The sequence below is a fragment of the Antechinus flavipes genome, chromosome 4, assembly GCF_016432865.1.
Source record: "Antechinus flavipes isolate AdamAnt ecotype Samford, QLD, Australia chromosome 4, AdamAnt_v2, whole genome shotgun sequence".
NCBI classification, from domain to species: domain Eukaryota; kingdom Metazoa; phylum Chordata; class Mammalia; order Dasyuromorphia; family Dasyuridae; genus Antechinus; species Antechinus flavipes.
In genome coordinates this window covers 412054109-412074223 of record NC_067401.1, presented here as the reverse complement: position 1 = coordinate 412074223, position 20115 = coordinate 412054109, and the positions used below count along the sequence as shown (strand labels likewise).

General features: G+C 37.0%; 1 protein-coding gene across 1 annotated transcript in view; it reads left to right on the top strand.

Moving 5' to 3' along the window:
- The first annotated feature begins 3916 nt into the window (after window positions 1-3916).
- Window positions 3917-20115, top strand: part of LAMC1 (laminin subunit gamma 1) — a 141434-nt gene continuing 125235 nt past the window's right edge. Inside the window, exon 1 of the mRNA XM_051998810.1 lies at window positions 3917-4442. Within this exon, the coding sequence (XP_051854770.1) occupies window positions 4049-4442 (394 nt within the window). The 5' untranslated portion in view covers window positions 3917-4048. The remainder of the gene's footprint in view (window positions 4443-20115) is intronic.

Sequence of the window (20115 nt, the reverse complement as noted above, 5' to 3'; positions counted from 1 at the left end):
CTACTACAAAGAGGACTGCCACAAACATTTTTACACCTGTGGGTCCCTTTCCCTCCTTTAAGATCTCTTTGGGATATAAGCCTAGTAGAAACACTGCTGGATCAAAGGGTATGCACAATTTGATAACTTTTTGAGTATAGTTCCAAACTGCTCTCCAGAATGGTCGGACCTGTTCACAGTTCTACCAACAATGTATCAGTGTCCTAGTTTTCCCACATCCCCTCCAACAGTTGTTATCTTTTCCTGTAATTTTAGCCTATCTAACAGGTATATCAGAGTTGTCTTAATTTTCATTTCTGATCAATAGTGATTTGGAACACCTTTTCATGCGACTACATCATTTTCTTCATCTGAAAATTGTCTGTTCACATCCTTTGATCATTTATCATTTGGAGAATGGCTTGAACTATCATAAATTTGAATCAATTCTTTATATATTTTGGAAATGAAGCCTTTATCAGAACCTTTAACTGTAAAAATGTTTTCCCAGTTTATTGCTTCCCTTCTAATCTTGTTTGCATTAGTTTTGTTTGTAGAAAAACTTAACTTGATATAATCAAAAATTATCTATTTTGTGATCAGTAATAATCTCTAGTTCTTCTTTGGTCACAAATTCCTTCTTCCTCCACAGGTCTGAGAAGTAAACTATCCTATGTTCTTCCAATTTGTTTATAATATCATTTTTTATGTCTAGATCATGAACCCATTTCGACCTTATCTTGGTATATGGTGTTAAGTGCGGGACAATGTCGAGTTTCTGCCATACTAGTTTCCAATTTTCCCAGCAATTTTTGTCATATAGTGAATTCTTATCCCAAAAACTGGGGTCTTTGGGTTTGTCAAACACTAGATTGCTAGAGTTATTGATTACTTTGTCCCGTGAACCTAACATATTTCTATGTCTACTTATTTGAAATATATCAGGAAATGCACCAATTGAGGGAAACATTGAGAATCCATTTGTAAAGCAACACTGAAACTTAACTTCTTACAAAAAGTCTTGAGTTTGTTTAAAGGACTTTTCAAACTCTTCAATGGATTCCTGAAATTCTGAACTAGCAGTCATTCGAAAAGCATTTAAATGCCTATGTTTTGTTTAAAGCATACTGCTAAAGTTCCCTGGCACAAGTGGATTTAGATCAGAGGTATTTAAATCTTTTTCTGTGTGTTATGCACTCCTTTGGCAGTTTGGTGAAGCCTATAGCCCTCAGAACAATGTTTTTTTTTAGATGCACAGAATACATGCTATTGAAAAAGAAACCAGTTACACTGAATTAGTTGCCAAAATATTTTTTAAAAATTATTTTAGGAGACTCCCTGTTAAAAATCACTGATTAATCTGATTTTTTGATATAAGTTCTATCTATAGTTTTATAATTGCATGGTACTGAATATACTGGAGATTCTAAGGCCTGAATAGATGATTCAATGGGGTAAGCATATAGCATTTTCTTTTTTTGTGAAATGAAACTTTTCAGATATTAAATTTAAGTGAAGATATAGTTTCTGAATCTATTTTTCTTTTTCAAACTCCAAATCACTTTCACCTGCATCCATTACACAGAAGTCAATAGAAATGTATTGTGGGAATGGGATTTCATACTACTAAAGAGGAACTTTAAAGAACAAAAGTTAGGGGTGTGATCAAAGATTTGTATGGGAGAAAGAGAACACTGACTTATCTTATGGCAAGAGAGACGGATACTTATGTGGGAGACTAGTGTGTTCCACTTGGTACCTTGCCCTTCAGAGCTAAGGAGAATGAGATGAAGGCATCCTGCATGCTGAGACTCCTTCTATGGAAGTTTTGAGAGGATATTGAGGAGAATCATGTGAAATAGATTTTGATCTACATGTTGGAAAGAATTCCCAAGTCTGAGTAAGTATTTTCAAACTAAAAGCTATAGCTTTGTTCTGAGAAATGAAAATTCAGGCTAGAAACATAAGAATTACAAATGTTGCTATCCATAAATGAAAACCTTATTTTTTGACATAATTCAGGTAAGGAACTACCAAAAACAATTTTTTAAAAACTTTGTATAATATTTACCTACTTCAGACTCCTCCCCCAATATCCATTATTGACACAAATTTGTATAAATTTTGTTTCATCATTATTTGTCATATCTAGCTATATCCATATATGTACATGTATATATATCTATATCTATAGATATATATGAAATCAAAATTTTTCTGCTTAGTCTAGGTATCCAGAAAACATTTCAGAATTGCTGAGGATCAAATGAAACTACAAGAAAGAGCTGTGCACTTTGAAAGTTACATAAATGTAATATTTTTTCCAAAAAGTTTTAACATCTTGATTTAAAGCAAAGTATACTTAAACTTTGGGCTCTTCCCTTTTCCTTGCAACATCAGCATTGGAAAAGGGCCCAAGTTCTGGTTTGGGACTAGAACTCATGGTCTTTTGGCATCAAGTCCAAGAACTGAGTCATTCTGGCATAGGGAATATTTTGTGACTCAGCAGGCCTAAAGAGGAGGATGTCGGAATCTAGATAATTTCGAGTCTTTAAAGGCAAGAGAGAGAACACAAACAACACAGTGGAATAATTTTGCAGTTGGTTTGATGTACCCTGGGGAAAAAAGTTAATTCCATTCCCAGCCTTTTCACTTCCTTCCTAGCCACTGGTAAAATGATTGAAATTACACTTTAACTCCGGGACAGGAAATCACGGCTCAAAAAGTATTGGGATGCAGCTGCAAGGTCCCGAATCTCTGGGAAACCGTTTCTGCCCATCCGATGTCCCGACACATCCCCCTCCTCGGAAAGACTGTGGGGGTGGTGACCCTCGACCCTCGACCTCCACCCCTGGATTTGGCAGGAATCGCCCAAGATCGAGGAGGGAGAACGGGTTGGGGGACTAGTGACACCCTTACATTCGGCTGGGGCAGTCCCAGATGGGTGGAAGGCTAGTGACAACTCCCCCCCTCCACATTTGGCTGGAACAGTCACGGGGAAGGCGATCCTCCAGTCCCTTATATTTGGCTGGGACCATACCAAGTGGGTGGAAGGTTAATGACAAGCCCCTTCCCCGATTTGGGAGAAACGATCCCAGAGGGAGGAGGAAGGTGTGGGATACTGACACCCCAATTTGGCTGGGGAGGGGTACCATTGGGCAGGGATAGGAAGACGGGGGCGGGGGGAAAAGGGGTTGCTGGAAGCTCTGCATCGAGCAGAAAGAATAGTTCATTACCCTGTCTCCTGTCGCCAGGACTTCCCCTTTCTCCATCCTCAGTAGGTTTCCCACCACCCAATTTAGGGAATTACGCCTCAGAAACCCCCAAGGTTTCCCGGGCCCCGAGGAGACTCCTCTCCAGCCCCGATCCAGCCCGGCCCCTAACTTGCCTTTAGTCCCTCTTCCCAACTTTCCCTTCCCTCCCAGCATGCTCTGCGAGGGCCGACCCTCCCATCCTCCCTGCGCGTCCCTTCCCCCTCCCCTCTTCACTCCACCCTGCCCCGCCGACCCTCGCAGCCCCTCCTCCTCTTCTCATGCTCGCCCCCCTTGCTCCGATCACGCGCGCGCACTTCGGGGAACAAGACGCTTCCGAGCCCGCCCCCCTTCCCCCGACGCGGCCGCCAGGGGCGCGGAGGGCGCAGGAGGAGCCCGAGGGCCGCCGCCGGCCCCAGCTGAAGGGCTCTCGGGCGACCTTTTCCGTCCGCTCCCTCCTGGCCGAGCATCTTTTTGGGTGCTCGGGGACGCGCGCGCGGGCACGCGCGAGGAAGTCCGGGCCGGCGGCGGGCGGGGGTGTGGGCTAGGGTGTGGGACGGCCGTCCCTGCCCGGGGGGCGGGGGGGGAAGAGCAGAGGGGAGGGAGAAGCAGGAGGAGGAGGAGGAGGAGGAGGAGGGGGGCGGCGGCGGCGGCCCGAGGAGGGGGTGGTTAGAGCGAGCTGCGGAGCTCTCGCAGAGGCAGGCGCACCGGACGCAGCTCTCCCCGCGCCAGCGTCCGCCGCTTCCTAGATCGCCTCGCCCGCCCGTCTACCTCGCCCGATCTCGGGCTCCCTCCCGGACCGAGCCGCGCGGAGCACGATGCGCGGGAGCCCGCCGAGGCCCCTGGCCGCGCTGGCCCCGCTGTTGGCGGCCGCGCTGCTGGCGGGTTGGGCTACGGCGGCCATGGACGAGTGCGCGGACGAGGGCGGGCGGCCGCAGCGCTGCATGCCCGAGTTCGTCAACGCCGCCTTCAACGTGACCGTGGTGGCCACCAACACGTGCGGCGCTCCGCCCGAGGAGTACTGCGTGCAGACCGGGGTGACCGGGGTCACCAAGTCTTGTCACCTGTGCGACGCCGGGCAGCCCCACCTGGCGCACGGGGCCGCCTACCTGACCGACTACAACAACCAGGCCGACACCACCTGGTGGCAGAGCCAGACCATGCTGGCCGGGGTGCAGTATCCCAGCACCATCAACCTCACCCTGCACCTGGGTAAGCCATCCTTGGACCCTGGCCGGAGCCCGCCGCCCGAGCCCGACCGGGAAGGGCGCCTCCCTTCCGAGGGCTCCGCCTTAGGGCTCTTCCTCCGCCCCCTTCCAGCCCAGTGGGACATCCCTGTATCGTCCATCCCGGCCCTGGGGACGCCTTCACCCCCAAAGTTCCCGTCCTTCCTTAGCGCGGAGGGAGGATCTTTTCTCCTTAGACAGTAAAGGGGTCTTCGCTTAGGGACAGGGGGGAGCGGGGAGGAGCAAGAGCCTTGGCCCAGCCCCCTCCTCCTCCGAATGTGCTCCACGAAACACAAAATCAATTTAAAAGTTATTGTCTCTTTTTGCTTTTGAGCCTTAATTAAGAACCACAAAACCGCTGTAATGCTAATCTTCCTACAGGGGAGACAAAAGGTCTGTACCCATTGTAATCGATGAAACAGTTTTCCGATGTGTGTAAACGGGCCAGTCTTACAGTATTTTCCCATGCTTTGATTCCAAGTAAATGTAGAAATATATTTAAATAATTCTTTGGCAATCAGCAAAGGGATGGTTGAAAATCTCTTCACTGAAAGGGGAGGAGGTTGGGAAAGTTTTCTGCTGCTGTATCCAAAATAGTTTAAAATATTTCTTTAAATTTGTAAAATAGGTTAGCAAAAAAGTAATCGGTAACAGTAGTTAAAAGCATCAGTTAGTTACAAGTATCTAGATTGGTAGAATTAGAAGTCCTTTAGGATCAGAGACCTGGTTGCATCATATCTACCATTTAATGAAATTCCAGAGAACAAATACTCCCCTGATCTAGTCTTGCTATTATTCCTAGGCAGTCTAAATCTATAAAGCTGGTATTTATAGATGTGGTATTTCGAAATGGAAGTTTGGTAGAGGAATGCCACTTTTGCCCCTGATTTTTCTGTTCCCTTCTTTCATTAATGTACTTACTTTGGTACTCTGCTTTCTTGAGCACCAAGATTCTAAGGGAAAGTATTCGGAGTACAGGAAGTGCTGCTTTCCCCCCTTCCCCCCTCCTTTTAAAGTACAACTAACAAATTGTAATTAACTCTGTTTTGTGAGGGGAATAGAACTCATCTCTTTGAAATTAAATCGTTTTGGTTTTGAGGAAATCGAAATTTCTTCTGATAATATTAACAAAAGAAAAAGAAATGTAAGACAGATAGAATTTCAGAAATGGAGGAAGACCTTTTTGAAATGCACCAGAAACATCTAAAACTATGATAGATAATTTTCAACAGGTGCTTTTTGGGTAGACTAGGGAAGAACTCTTACACTTTTAGTTTATATTATTAGTATTGATTAGTTTTTTTCCTCCCAATGGCATACTTGACTTTAGCACAAAAGCATGTTTCTGTATTTTTTTTTAAATGCCATTTTTATTTTAAATTTTAGCTTAAGGAAATTCTAGGATTGTTTTCAGTAACAAATATAAATCTTAGCTTGTCCATTCGTGAATTGAGAAATACATTGTCCTCTTATGAAAAGGACCAAATTTATAAAGTTCTTTGTTGGAATGCCTTTTCGACTTGAAATATTTTGCTGAAGTGAAAATGGGCCTATGTACATTAGTAGATTTGGGTTTTTTACGTTAGTATCTATGTAGATTAAGGTTTTTCATTCAGACAGAACTTCAGTTATTCTGTTGATTGCTTCATTACCTATTGATTACTTAAGGTTGGGTAGAGAAGATAATTGTTCAGCTATTAAATGACTTGGAATTTGATCAAAAGTTGGTTAACCTTTTAGATTGTTAATATAACATTATGCTTATTTTATTCTTAATATAATTTTTGGCATACCTTTGAAAGATTTTTCATTCTTTGAGGGCGTTACAAAAGTCAGTACAGTTTTAAATGTTGTTAAATGTAGTCTTTGTGTATATGAATTTAAGATACTAATTGCTTAATTGTGAATTTTCATCCATGAAATGTTTTGTCTCCATGTTCAGAATTATTATTTTACTGATTGGTTTGTGAAAACATTTAATCCTATACATCTATGTTGAGTAAATTAGAGGGAAAAAGCTATCTTGGAAAAAGTGTATTCTTTAATATTTATAGTTTTAAAAATTGGAGTTTAGAATTAGGATATAAGAGATGATTAGCAGGATAAAAATGTAAAAAATCACTGGACAAGGAGTCAAAACCCCTGCAATCAGATTAGACTGTCTAGTTTGACCCCTGGACCACTCTCCTTTTAATACTCCTTGCTTTTTTTGATGGAAAATTGTTATACTTTAATGTGTTAAAAATGTTTGGATTGTGGGTTTTTTTGGTGGGAAGGAAAATGTGGGGTGAAGAGGGAAAAATTGTATTTATTAAGCATTTACAATGTGTGATCAGCATAGAGTACTTAAAGTCACATAGTAGGTATTCAATGTTTATTGACTGAGAGACTGACCAAAAGGTTTTTTTTAATGGGGATGTATAATTAGGCATTATGTTTTAAAATTAGTTTGTTAGAATTTGCATTGAAAGTATGAATTCTAATATTGGCTTTTTGAGACTCCTTTGGGAATTAAAAAAGTAAAATAAGAAATTGCAAATGAATTGGACATTAGAGTTTATTAAATTGATGTTAAGTAGAGCTTTAGATGCCAGCTTTCATGTTGGTTTTAAGAGCATTTGATATATCTTATGAATTCAGGTTACTTGACTATTTGACTATGCAATTATTAAATCTTCTGTACCTTCAGACAAATGTACTCTGTTTTTTAAAACATACAAATTTGAATCCTTCTAGATCCTGAAAACTTATTTTTCTAGTGTTCCAACTGAGACTTATTAAACATTGAATGGACAACTCTGAAGTGAGCAAAATTGGTTTCTTGGTGGCCACTGATTACAAAGCTATTTGAACTGGTGCCTTTTTTCTTAGGATGATACAATGTTTCCCAAAGGAAAACAAGTCCTAATTATGTTATTGTCATATTTATCACCACCTGTTGTATGAAAGCCAGAAAATCAACAGTTGATTCTGCAGGAGCCTATCTTAAATGCCATATACAGTAATCCATAGAGCTGTGTATTGTTGGATATAATTAGCTACCATTGCTGTGGGAGCCAGCACTGCACTTTCTTAACTACTAGATATTAGAACTCTCAGGCAGACGCTGTTCTTTGATAGGATTCTTTTTTTATTTTTTAATTTAATTTCTACCTGTAAGAAAAGTTGATCTCTCTCTCTCTTTTATCTTTTAAAACCCATATCAGAAAGATAATTGATAGATATATAACTTGAGATTTTCTATTATAAAATAATCCCATTTGTTAATATAATAGGTCCTGGATGAATACTTGGGATAAGGGGTTATGATCTTTGAGAGAATTCTAAAAATAATGAAAAATGAGACTCCTTTTTAAAGATGAAAGTTTTGAGAGGTGGTGATACATGTAGGACTGACATCTGAAGATTAGGAAAAAACATTAAAGCTAACATTAAAAGTAGATCAAAATGCTTTGTAGATACCTATTAAACATGGTAAGGGGATGAGGTATTTTTAGCTACATCTGAATGTCTCTGAGTTTAAATTGCAATGATTGATATGTAACAATGACTTATTCTGTATTTGGGTCAAGAAATATTTAATTGTTGAAGAAATATGATTTTTCAAGAAATCTTTTTGAATCAATCTCGGTTTCAGAATGACTTGCCGAGCATTTCAGTAACTTCACTGAGGTATTTGTAGAGCCCTGAGGGAAACTCTATTTTTGTTAGTCTCACAAAGGTTTGATTTACATTTTGCAGGTTTCAACAGGAGTAAAGAGATCAGCTTCTTCAATGGCAACCAGTTCAATGTAGTTATATAAAGCTGTTTTAAGATTCCTTCTCTTCTTTGATTTATCATTTTCATTAAATTTCCTCATTTTTCTAAGTCAGAGAGACAAGGGAGCTGGGGGATGGGTATAGAGCCAAGCATTTTATTTCTGATGGGTTAGCATAGCACCCCTTCACTTCCAAATAGCTGCATTATTCTGCATTCAAAATTCGTTAAATATTGAGGTCTCTTTACATGTATGTGTTTGTAGTGTCTTTGCAGGACATTTAATTGTTTGTCATGGGCTCCTGTCCTTGAGGAGTTTACAGATTTAATAATCTGATTAATAATTACAAATAATAATCAGAAGACATAATAATATGCCTTCTTTTACTATTTGCAATAGCCATTTTCTAAACTAATACTCAGTAAAAATATTATTTATTTATTTATTATTATTTTTTTTGCAACAGATTGGACATTTTAGTCCCAGGCTAATTAAAAGACAATAGAGCCAGACTTTTGGACATTTGCTTTTTGATTTTAAAGTTTCTATGTGGTTCTTATTTATCATGTTATTGAATAAAATGCTTTGTTATTAGCATTATCTTTTACTTAGATTTTTCTGAGATTCACCATCTATAATGTCTAGATTAAATATAGATTGTAATTATTAATCATATTAGTCATAATTAGTAAACCTTTTTTGGCAAAAAATCATTCATATTGACATAGAACTTTTATATCCTTCTGCTCATTACCCTTAAATCTTGATGTAAGATTTGAGACTATTTTTCCTTAAAAATGGACATTACAGAATTTTATTTTTATAGTTCATTCTTATGCTCGATTCTTGAAGTAGACTTCAGGACAATGTTGCTTTAATTATATATTGTAAATGATATTGCTTTTATTTTGTTTGTAGGTGGGATTTAAGGGAAGCCTAGGGTATTAACTGGTTTTATTTTAAATTTCATCACAGATAAGAAGTTTTAACGTTCTGAAAGAAGTACTTTAGATTTTATAGTGCTTAAACAAGTAATTTCTACATGATGCTTCCTGATTCATTAAACAAGTCTTTCCTTTGCTCACTCAATTTAGCTGTATCTAATAGACACTCTTGAACTACCTAATTTTAATTTTAGGGGGAAAGTGCCAAAGCTAAGAGATGTTTAAAAAAATTCTCTAGAGAAGATTAAAAGAAAAGATGATTTGCTGTCTTTAAGCATACCTTGGACATGTCAAGGAAACTCTTCTTCCCATTCTAATTCTGTGATCCTCTTTTGGAATAACTATTTCTAAGTGATATTTATGTGATTTTTGTTACTTTATCATTTGCAGTAATATACTAAAAAAAAACTATTTATTTGGTTGGATGTCATTGGATCACATATTTAGAATTGGATGAAGATTTGGCTTGAGATATTGAGTTCAGATTCTCATTCTGGTGATTATAACTTCATGTGTGAGCCCAAGTTTCCTCTTCTGTAAATCGTGGGTGTGGGTTAGGTGGCCTTTTCGACTCTTTCCTGATCTAACTCCATTTAACCTATGATCCTTTCCTTATCTCATTTTGCTGATGAGGAAACTGAGGCCAAGAAAGATAAGTATTTAATTGGCAGTCTGGCTTCCAACTCTGATCAAGTTCAAACTTTCTACTATTTTCCTTTCCTTTCTATAATCCTTGTAGATGATAAAATTAGATGTTTGCTCATTTTGGGCTAAATTTGATAGCTGCTAAATTAGTAGAAGTGACCAGAGAAATCATTTATAGGATTGTCTCTGAATTCTTTTGGTGTTGTACCAGACTATAGTGTGACACTAACTGCATCTGCTTTTCTTTGAGTAGGATCTGCCATGGAGCCACACTAAAATAACCAGGGGCACAGTCACTCTTGTGTTCCAAGTTACATATTCACAAAACAAAATAAAACAGACTATCTTTTTCTTAGAGGAGCTCCAGTATCTCTGTGGGTAGAGAGGAGGTGAGATGATGGCAACAAAGGGAAATAAATCTGAAAATTTTAATTTTTTTCTCTTAAAACTTTAAAGAGTGATAGACTTCCTTGTTTCTAAGTTTATAGTTTTCCCTTGGTTTTGTTTTCTTTCTAAATGTGTTTTAAAATGAGTGTTTTCACACTCAGAAATGGGGACCACCAAAACTGTACAGAAAACCCTGGTCACATGTTGACTTAGAGAACTACCTATTAACATTCTGTTTTATTGCAGTTTTATTTATTTTATTAAATATTTTAATCTTGTTTGGTCTTTGCTTAAGAATATTGTGGACATCATGCTTGATATCTCTGCTTTTGTAGTATGAGGAAAGCTTGGAATCCAAGTTAGTAAAACTTATTCTTCATCATGTGAAAGGAAATGCAAGTATAACTGTAATATTCTTGATTAAGAATTCTCTTTAGTGTGGGAATCACATGGGAAATTGGGTACTCGTTTGCCGACTGTGGAGATGACAAGACAATTCACAGGATGCTTTCTGTCATCAACTTGACTTCCTCACAATAGGGTCTGTGGACATGTTCTGTTTTCTGCATTAATTTTCCCAGAGATGAATTTTAACATTTCTTTTTTACACAGAAAATAATTTGGTAAACATTCTTTGTATAAACAATGCTTTCTTTTGTGTAGTATGGATAAATTGATCTCTACTTGCTATCAGGGACAGGAGCTAAATCATCTTTTTGATTTGGGGATTGGGGGGAGGGAAAGCTGAAAAAGTTATAAGATGAAATATTGGTTAGGACTGGAAAGGTAGAAGAAAGAAATGTAGAAAAAGTAAGTCAACTATTTACTTATCATTTACTCCTTGAAAACATTGTATAAGCTCACTGCCTCTATTTATAATTATCTCATTTCTTCATCTTTTGCAATGTGGCTTTTGACTTCATCACTCTACTCAACCTCTCTCTTCAGAGTTGCTAAATCTGATGACCTCTTCTTAGTCCTAATTCTTCTTGGTTTTTCTCCTGTATTTGGCATTTTGGCTACCATCTGTTCTGTAGAGTGTTTCTCTGAATTTTTGAGATTTTATTCTCCCCTATCTTGTCTTCCATCTGTCTGATTGCTGGTTCTCAGTGTGTCTACTTTTTTGGCTCATCATCCTTATCACACTGGCTAGCTGTGGATATTCCCCAAGGTTCTATACTTGTTCTCTTCTCTTATATACTCTTAGTATCATCATCAGCTCTCAAGAGTTTAATTATCTATCTGTTATCTCTATGCAGATTACTCTCATAGTCTCTCCTAAGAGCATCAGTGTCACCAACTGCTTTTTTATCATTTTAAAATGGATAATCAGTAGACATCTAAAACTGAACCTCATTATTTTTCCCTCTTTCATCCTTGAAGACATCACCATTTTTCTAATATCTCAGGTTACTAATCTTGGCATTATCCTTATCTTTATGCTCCCTTATTCCCTATATGCAATCAGTGAAGTCTTGCCATTTCTACTTTCAGATTATTGACTCCTCTCTACTTACGTAACTACTACCATAATTCAGACCTTCACAAACTGTTGCTCATATTATTGCAACAGTCTTCTCATTGGTCTCCCTGTCTCAAGTCTTCCTAATTCCACCTAAGGTATTCACTGTTAACAAAGTCATTTTCCTTAAGTGCAGATTTGACCATGTGACTCCCTTGCTCAGCCAATTCTAGTGGCTTTTTTTGTTGTTATTGCACTTAATATAGTGATTTTCTGTTCTAAAATAAACTAAAAACTTTTGTTGATTGCTTTTTACAACCTTGCCCCATTGCTTTTTACAACCTTGCCCAACTACCTTTCCAGCTTCATTGGACAATATTCTACCTCTTGCACTCAGCATTCTAGTTTAATTGGGCTTTCAGTTTGTTCATCACATATGACACTTCATCTCTTGGCTTCGTGCTTTTTGTTCTGACCCTTTCCCTATGCTTATAACATTATCCCTCCTTATCTCCACTTCACACAGTGTTTTAAAGAATGAACTCGGGCATCATCATTTTGCCTGAAGCCTTGGCTGACTTCTTCCTCTCCAACTGCTTGTGTCTTCCCTCCCAAACTACCTTGTATTTACCTACTTGGTGTGTGTATATATTTTTGAATTTTATGCTTTGTTATATATTTTTATGTTATCACCCTCATTGTGAATTTAGGATTATTATTATTATTATTTTTTTGTAGTTCACAATGCTTGGCATATAGCAAGTGCTTAATACTTGTTGATTGTGATTGAAAAGACATGGTTGAGTGATCAGTACATTTTAAAGTTTGCTTTTAGAAATCTTATCCCATTTTTGAGTTTTCTCTGTTTTCTATGTAGTATTGCATCAGAAGAGGAAACCTGGGATTCACAATTAGCTATCAAAGTCATCTAATCCAGCCCCTTACTATTACTGATGAGGAAAACTTAAAGAATTTAAGTGATTTGCTCAAAATTGTGGGGCAAGTTAATGACAGGACTCCTGCTATAAATTAGGTCTCTTGCTGTTCCTGCAGTCTACTGTTCTTTCCATTATACCATGCTCTCTTCTCTAGCTCCCTACTAACTGGTGTTTTGAGAATGTACCTGGAGAAAACTTACGGAAAAAAATTCAGGTAAGCACCAATATATTGTTGAGAGCTAGCTAGCTGAGGCAAACCACTATATATTCTATGTAGGAAGTTGTGCTGAGAGCACAGCTGCTTTTTGTCTTTTTGCCTTCCTTTAAGCAGGTTATAGCTTTGGTTGATAATTGTGGTTTGAAATGGTAAAATAACAGGTTTCTCCGTGGTTTTGGTGCACATTCCTGGGATTCTTTGAGACTGTTTCTGTTTGGTATGTGTTCTGGTCAAAATTGTGGCTTTTATATGACTTGTCATTAAACTCTGTGGTTAAAGCCAAAGTATTTTTTTCTCTTAAACTGTGGAAGATGCTTTCCAGACAATTATTTTGTTCATTAGTCAGTCAACTAACATTTATTAAAGGGTACTATATACTGGGAATATAAAGACAAAAATAAAATAATTCTTGCTCTCAAGATGAGTATAGTTTTTTTTTTTTTTTTGGAGTAGGAAGACTTGCCATAAATATGTGAAAAGTAAAATGTAGTATTTTTCCAGGAAGACATTAGCAGGTAGGGGATTAGAACAGACTTAATGTAGAAAATAAATCTTGAAATGAGTTTTAAAGGAAATATAGGAGTTCTTTTATTCTGAATTTAACCAAGCTATAAATAAATCCAGCATTTCCATATTTCTCCCACATTTTCTCCAACTTCCTTTCCCAATTCCATTGAAATGACAATAAAACCCTTGTATACAATATGCCTTTATTGACTATGTCTAAAAATATATGCATCATTCTGTATCTTAAATTCTTTACCTGTCAATCATTGAGGTAGGTAGCTGGTTTCTTCATTGGTCCTTTGGAATGGTGCTTGGTCATTGGATTGATTAGTTTTTATTTATTATGTTGTTATTGTTCTCTATGTTCAACTCAATTTACTTTTCAGTTCATATAAATTTTACCAGGTATTTATCTGAAACAGTTCCTCTTGTTTATCTCATAGCACAATATTATTGCATTACATTTCATATAACATAATTTGTTTAGACTTTCTTCAGTTGATGTTATTCTCTTAATTTCCAGTAGTAGGAGACTTAGGGTTAGTTTTCTAAATTCAGCCTTCAGCTGTTGTACCGTGTGTGTGTGTGTGTGTGTGTGTGTGTGTGTGTGTGTGTGTGTGTGTGTGTGTGTGTGTTTCTGTCTCTGTCTCTGTCTCCCCCTCCCTCTCTTTCTTCCTCTCTCTTCTCTCCTCTACAGAGAGATTTAGAAACTGCCATGGTAGCAGAAAATTCTGCCTTCCAGGCATTTCTTCTCTTCCCTCTGTGGAAAGTAATATACCTTCCAAAGTTTTTAGTGATTTAGGCCCTATTAGCAGGACAGGCAGTCAAGCTTTTGCTGGAATTCTTACATTAGTCTTATTCCTTTCTCATTCCTTTCACATTTTCTTTTACATTTCTTCTATTTTCTTACACTCACAGATATCTGGCTCTCCATCCCCCACACATTCTTAGTTATCGAGGCTCCCTTGGTTTCAATTGCCATCTCTACATTGATGACATCCAGAGTTATATATTCATTCCTAGTCTCTTTCCTGAGGCAGAATACCCCTATAACAAATTGCTTACTGGATATGGATAGCATTTTCCATCATGAGTCTTTTGTAATTTTCTTGGATTATTGTATTGCTGAAAAGAGCTAAGTCAGTCATAGTTGATCCTATCACAATACTGTTGTTATTATGTACAATGTTCCCCTAGTTCTGCTCACTTCACTTTGTATCAATTCATAAAAGTCTTTCCAGGCTATTTTTTTGAAATCAGCCTGTTCATCTTTTCTTAAATTAATTAATTTAATATTTCCCAGTTACATTTAAAACAACTTTTTTAGATTTGTTTTTAAAACTTTTGAGTCCCAGATTCTTTCCCTTATCCCCACTCCCCAGTCCCCATTAAGAAATCACTTGTGAAGTTACACAAAACATTTCAATAACAATTATTATGAAAGAAAACATACATCTCCCATGCTAAAAAAAAAAAACTGAAGAAAAATAAGGAGAGAGACACAAAGACACACAGAGAAAGTCAGAGACAGAGAGAGACAAAGAAAGAAGGAGAGAGAAAGAGAAAAGAAGGAGAAAGAGAGAGAAGGAGGGAAAAGGAGAGAAGAGGGAGAAAGAGGGAGAGGGAAAGAAAGAGAGTATTCTTTAATCTGTATTCAGACACAATAAAGAACTGATTGTGGATCAATCACAATGATTGTGGATTCCGAGTATGGATATGATTTTTCATCATGACTTCTTCAGAGTAGTTGTGGATCATTGTACCACTGAGAATAGCTGATTATCCCAGAACATTGCTATTACTTTGTATACAGTATATTTCACTTTGCTTGAGTTCATAGAGGACTTTCCATTTTTTTTTCTGAAAGCATCCTGCTCATCATTTCCCACAAAACAAAAATATTCTATTGTAATTACATACTACAATTTATTCAGCCATTCCTTAAATATTGGGCATCCCCTCAATTTCCTTTTTTTTTTTTTGGTTCTGAGAAGAGTTGCTCATCATTTCTTATAAAACAATAGTGTTCCATTACATTTATACGCCACAACTTGTTCAGCCATTCTCCAATTGATGAATGTTCCTTCAATTTTTAATCTTAGCCACTACAAAAAGAGCTAGCAGTGGTGTTGCTGAATTAAAGGGTATACACACAATTTGATTGTCCTTTGGGCACAGTTCCAAATTTCTTTCCAGCATCAATCCTCTTCTTAACTCCTTTATTTCTGTCTTTCACTCACCTCAGATTCACAACTTCAATTATCTAGAACTCTTTACTTTTCTTCACCTCCCATAACCAATCATTTGTCAAGTCTTATCTTATCTCCATGCCATTTCTTCCTTGAATGGAGAGAATTCTCCATTCTCTTTATTCACAAACTCAACTAGTTCACAAACTTATTACCTCTCATCTTGACTACTATAATAGTTTCAAATCTCTGTATGATCTGAGTTTTCCCATCAATCAATCAACATTTATTAAATGTTTACTATGTTCTAGGCATTGTGTTGAAAGCTGGAGAAAAAAAGCTATTTCTTCCCTCAAGGAACTTACAGTCTAATGGGAGAGACAATGTGCAAACATATGCAAAGCAAGCTACAGACAGGATAAATAGGCCAGTGACACTGGATGTAAGAATGTCTGTTTAGAAATAAGATGTATGAAGACTGGAAAGGCAGGAGGGGACTTTGAATGAAGGGCTCTGAATGCCAAACAGAACATTTTGTAAATGATTCTGGAAGCAATAGGAAATGATAGGAAGCTATTGGAGTTTATTGCAAGGTGGGTTTTTATGATCAGATATGACAAGTAAGTTATCATTGGTAATTTTTGAAAGAGCAGTTTGATTTGATTCAAGGTTGGAAATCAGATAGATAATCAGAGGATGGAAAAGTAAGGTGAGGGGGAATGTAGACTCTTTTCCGCCCTAGGACTTTGGCTGTGGAACGAAAAAGAGATATAGGATGATTATTTTGAAGAGATGGAACTGTTTAGTGAGCTTTGCTAAGTAATAGTTCTTAGACATTTTGGAGGTAGGCACTCTTTAATTGTGAAGTTTTTATTCCAATGGGCTTCTTCCCTCCCTCCCTCCCCAATTCAACTTTGTTAAACTTTATTTCATGTCCAACAAAATGCTTTTAGGATTTCCTCTCATCCCACATTACATGTTCTTTATTGTCTTAGCTTGTAGTGACAATCAAAATGGTGGACAAAAGTCTTTGGTTAGGTAATTTAGACAGCTGGTGTGAAAAGTTCTTAAAGAATTTGTATATAATTTTATGAACAAAAGCTTCATAGTATATAGTGTTGTAGTTGGTTGTTGTCCTTTGTTCTCGAAGAGGACCAAAATGACATCAAGATGTTAGAGTCAAGTTATAGTGTATCTGACTGTGGCTGATCAGATTAATACGAATTTGGAATGCTTTGCTGCAGGTCAAACACAAATAGTCCCTATGAACATTTGGGGGCAACTTCTCTAACTTTGCTCATCTACATTTCTTTTGGGCTAGTAAAATTCTGCTTTGCTTCTAGAGCATATCACCTTCTGTGATGCATGCCATGCTGGGCGGTCCTGTGCCCGTGTTTCTCATGTCATACAATCAATTCTAAAGTTCTTAAGAGAAACCTTGAGAGTGTCCTTGTATTGCTTTTTCTGACCATCTTGTGAGCTTCTCTATTGAAGATATAAGTTGTAGCTTTATTCCTTACCCTTCAGGAACTTACAATCTATTTTGGAAGGTAAAATGATCTTCTCTGAGTTTAATTACTCTACAATCTTAGAAAGGTCATGTAGTAAGAACTTTATAAAATAATGAAGATTAAATAGCATGGATTGAGATTAGCCAGAAAACACATCTTGGGTTGACTATTCAGCTGGTCTTAGAAGAACTAACAAATAGATCAATAAGGCATTTTCATAGCACTTAATTTGTGCTGGGGCTTGAACAAGAATGAAACAGCCTTTTCTTTTAAGAAACTTAAGTTCTAATTCTATTGGGGGAAATGACATAAATATATACAAAGTAAAGATGTGGTAATTTTGAGATAGGTAGGAAAAGGAATTAATTCTGGTGGAGTGGGGTGGGTTGGAGAATCAGGATATTCTTTTTGTAAGTAGAAAGCATTTGAGTCAGCCTTGAAGGAAACTAGAGATTTACTAAGAGGTAGTAGTGAGGTGGCAGTCCATTCCATACATGCTAGACAGACTTAGTAAAAACATAGTGACAGGAGGTGATATGTTGTGTGTGAGAAACTTTAAGTTGGCCTGGCTAGATGGAGTATGAATCTGTGGATAGGAGAAATTTCAAGCAATTAGTTTTTTTTTTTTTTTTTTTTAAAGGAATTTGCAAGGAATTGCTTGAATTGTAGTTTAAAACTTTGGGATTTGTCAGCATATGTTAATAGGTAAAGGAGTTACTGTAACCCATTTCCTGAAGGGTACTCAATGCTTTTATTTTAGCCAAGGAAATGTTACCCTATCTCCTTCTTAACTTATCCAAGACTCCTTCCTGACTGTTAGAATTTCAGTTTAGTTCAGTTTCTGCCTCTTATCTGACATCGCTAAAGATAAAACTACCTTACTCTAGTGCCCCAGGATCTATTTAGTTAACTCTTTATTGCAAGTTAATTCCAATTCTTAACACAATTTCCGGCAGTTTGATGCTACTTTTCTAACTGGAATAAAAATGGGGAGCCGGAAAGAAAAGAGGAGAGCAACAAATAAGTGAATAAAAAAGATCTACCACTATGATCCCTAAAGACTTCTACTAACACTGCCCTTCTAGTTTTATTCCCCCCCACCCCCACCCCCCAGCCTTGTTGTATATATAAACTCCATAGAACTGACAAGCAAAGAAAAGACAACAGAAGAAATGACTCCTTAATATCCAGTTAATGTTCAGCTACATTTTGTGTATTTTAAAATCATTAGCTATAGTTTTGATGAAAAGTTCATAGTTCTCATTGCTAAAATTTAATTATTAGTTTTCTCTTTCTTCTCCACCTTGTCTTGCTCTAGTAATCAAATATGTCTTTTTCCTTAACCTTTTCTAAAATTAGGAAATAAGACTCGAGCACTGCTGATTATTATTTTCTTTTTATCATTTTCTTGTTCTCCCATTAGCTTCTTTTCAACAGACTATTTATTACAAGGCCTGAGTTAGCTTATTGTATGTCTAGCAGTATGAGAGTCAGTGATCTTCTTTTGCATATTACACATACATTTGTGATATGTGCTGTCACTTTCTCACTTCCTAACGTAATTTTTTTCCCCTTTCTAATCTGTGGACTTATTTTCCTTTCCTTCATTTTGTGGAGGAGGATGAGATGTAGGATATGAGTAAGCATGCCCTTTACACACAGTTGAAAAAGGAGTGCTGACCACTGGGGATCTGCATAAAAAGTTTGCGTCTGAAACACTGGTTATAGAAAACTATGTTGATTTTCATAGAACTTTTTCTTTGCCTTTCTCAAAAGAGAACAAAATAATTGTAACTGATGCTTTTACCTAGGACTGTGAAATAATTAATAGTTGTAAAGGATAGTAATTTAATTTTAATAAAGTCTCATTTCATTAGGATTCTATTTTTCCAAAATTAAACATTTAAGTTCCTGAGATTCTACAGTATTAGGCACTATCTATATAAAGATGAATAATGCTTGTTATTTACTTAGTGTTTTAAGGTTTACAAATCAGTGTACATAAATTCTATTTGGTTCTCACAATGGTCCTTTAAAGTCATTATCCCTATTTAGGGAAACAGACTCAGAGAATCTCAAAGTCTTGTTGGGAGATATAAGACAAGTGTATGAGTAATATATAAATTAGATTCTTAATAGAGATACAAAGTTTGTTGATTCAGAGAGAGATCACGTCTGGTTAGGAGAAGATTGCATGTATATTCAAGGAAGTGAAGAGTTTTAATAGGCAGAGATTTGTTGTTGAGTAGATGCAGTTGGTGGAGGGTGTTCATTCCAGGCATAGAGTATAAAGAAGCCACCTGCAGTAGAAAATTTAGGGGAATAGCAGGTAATGCAATTGAATCTTAAGATAAGAATGCATGTGTGAAATGCATGGTTTCTTATTGACAGTGGTTGGAGCTAAATTAAGATCCTGTTCCAGACAGTAGCTGTGTGACTGGGAAAGTTATTTTACTTTTTTCAGCCTCATTTTTCTTATCTGTAAAATAGGGATTATTGAACCAAACTAACAGTTGTTATGAGGACAAAATGAGATGATATATGTAAAATGCTTTGCAAACCTAAAAGCACTAAATACATGCTTATTTTGACTCATTTATTATTTGAAATCTTGCAATTATTATCAAATATTTAGGATCCCCCATTTTTGTGAGAAATTAGGAAAGTTATGTGTGTGACATAACTTTCATGAGGATTTTAAAATTTATCCTCATTAGACTTAGATTCAGTATCTGGTCAGTAAGTTATTTTTTGAAATAGGATTGGGGTTTAAAAGGAATTTATTTAATTTAAAGAGATTTTAGTGATTTTTAAAAAAAGGAACATTCCTTTAATTTTTGTATTTGTTAAATAATTTTCCCTGGTTTGGCTGCCTTTTTCCAAGTAGTACTTAATTTTTCCAAAGTAATAGTCATAGTGATTTCCCCCTTGTTTTTGATTATTCATTTATAAAGAGGAAAAGTTAAATGTAAAAGAAAATGGCTTATTTTATTTATCTTGATTTTGTGACAGCCTTTCCATAGAAAAAGGATTATATTTTATGGGAATAAGTTTCTGGTAGAGCATGCCTGTGAAGAGTTTAAGTTTTGACAGAAAATCTC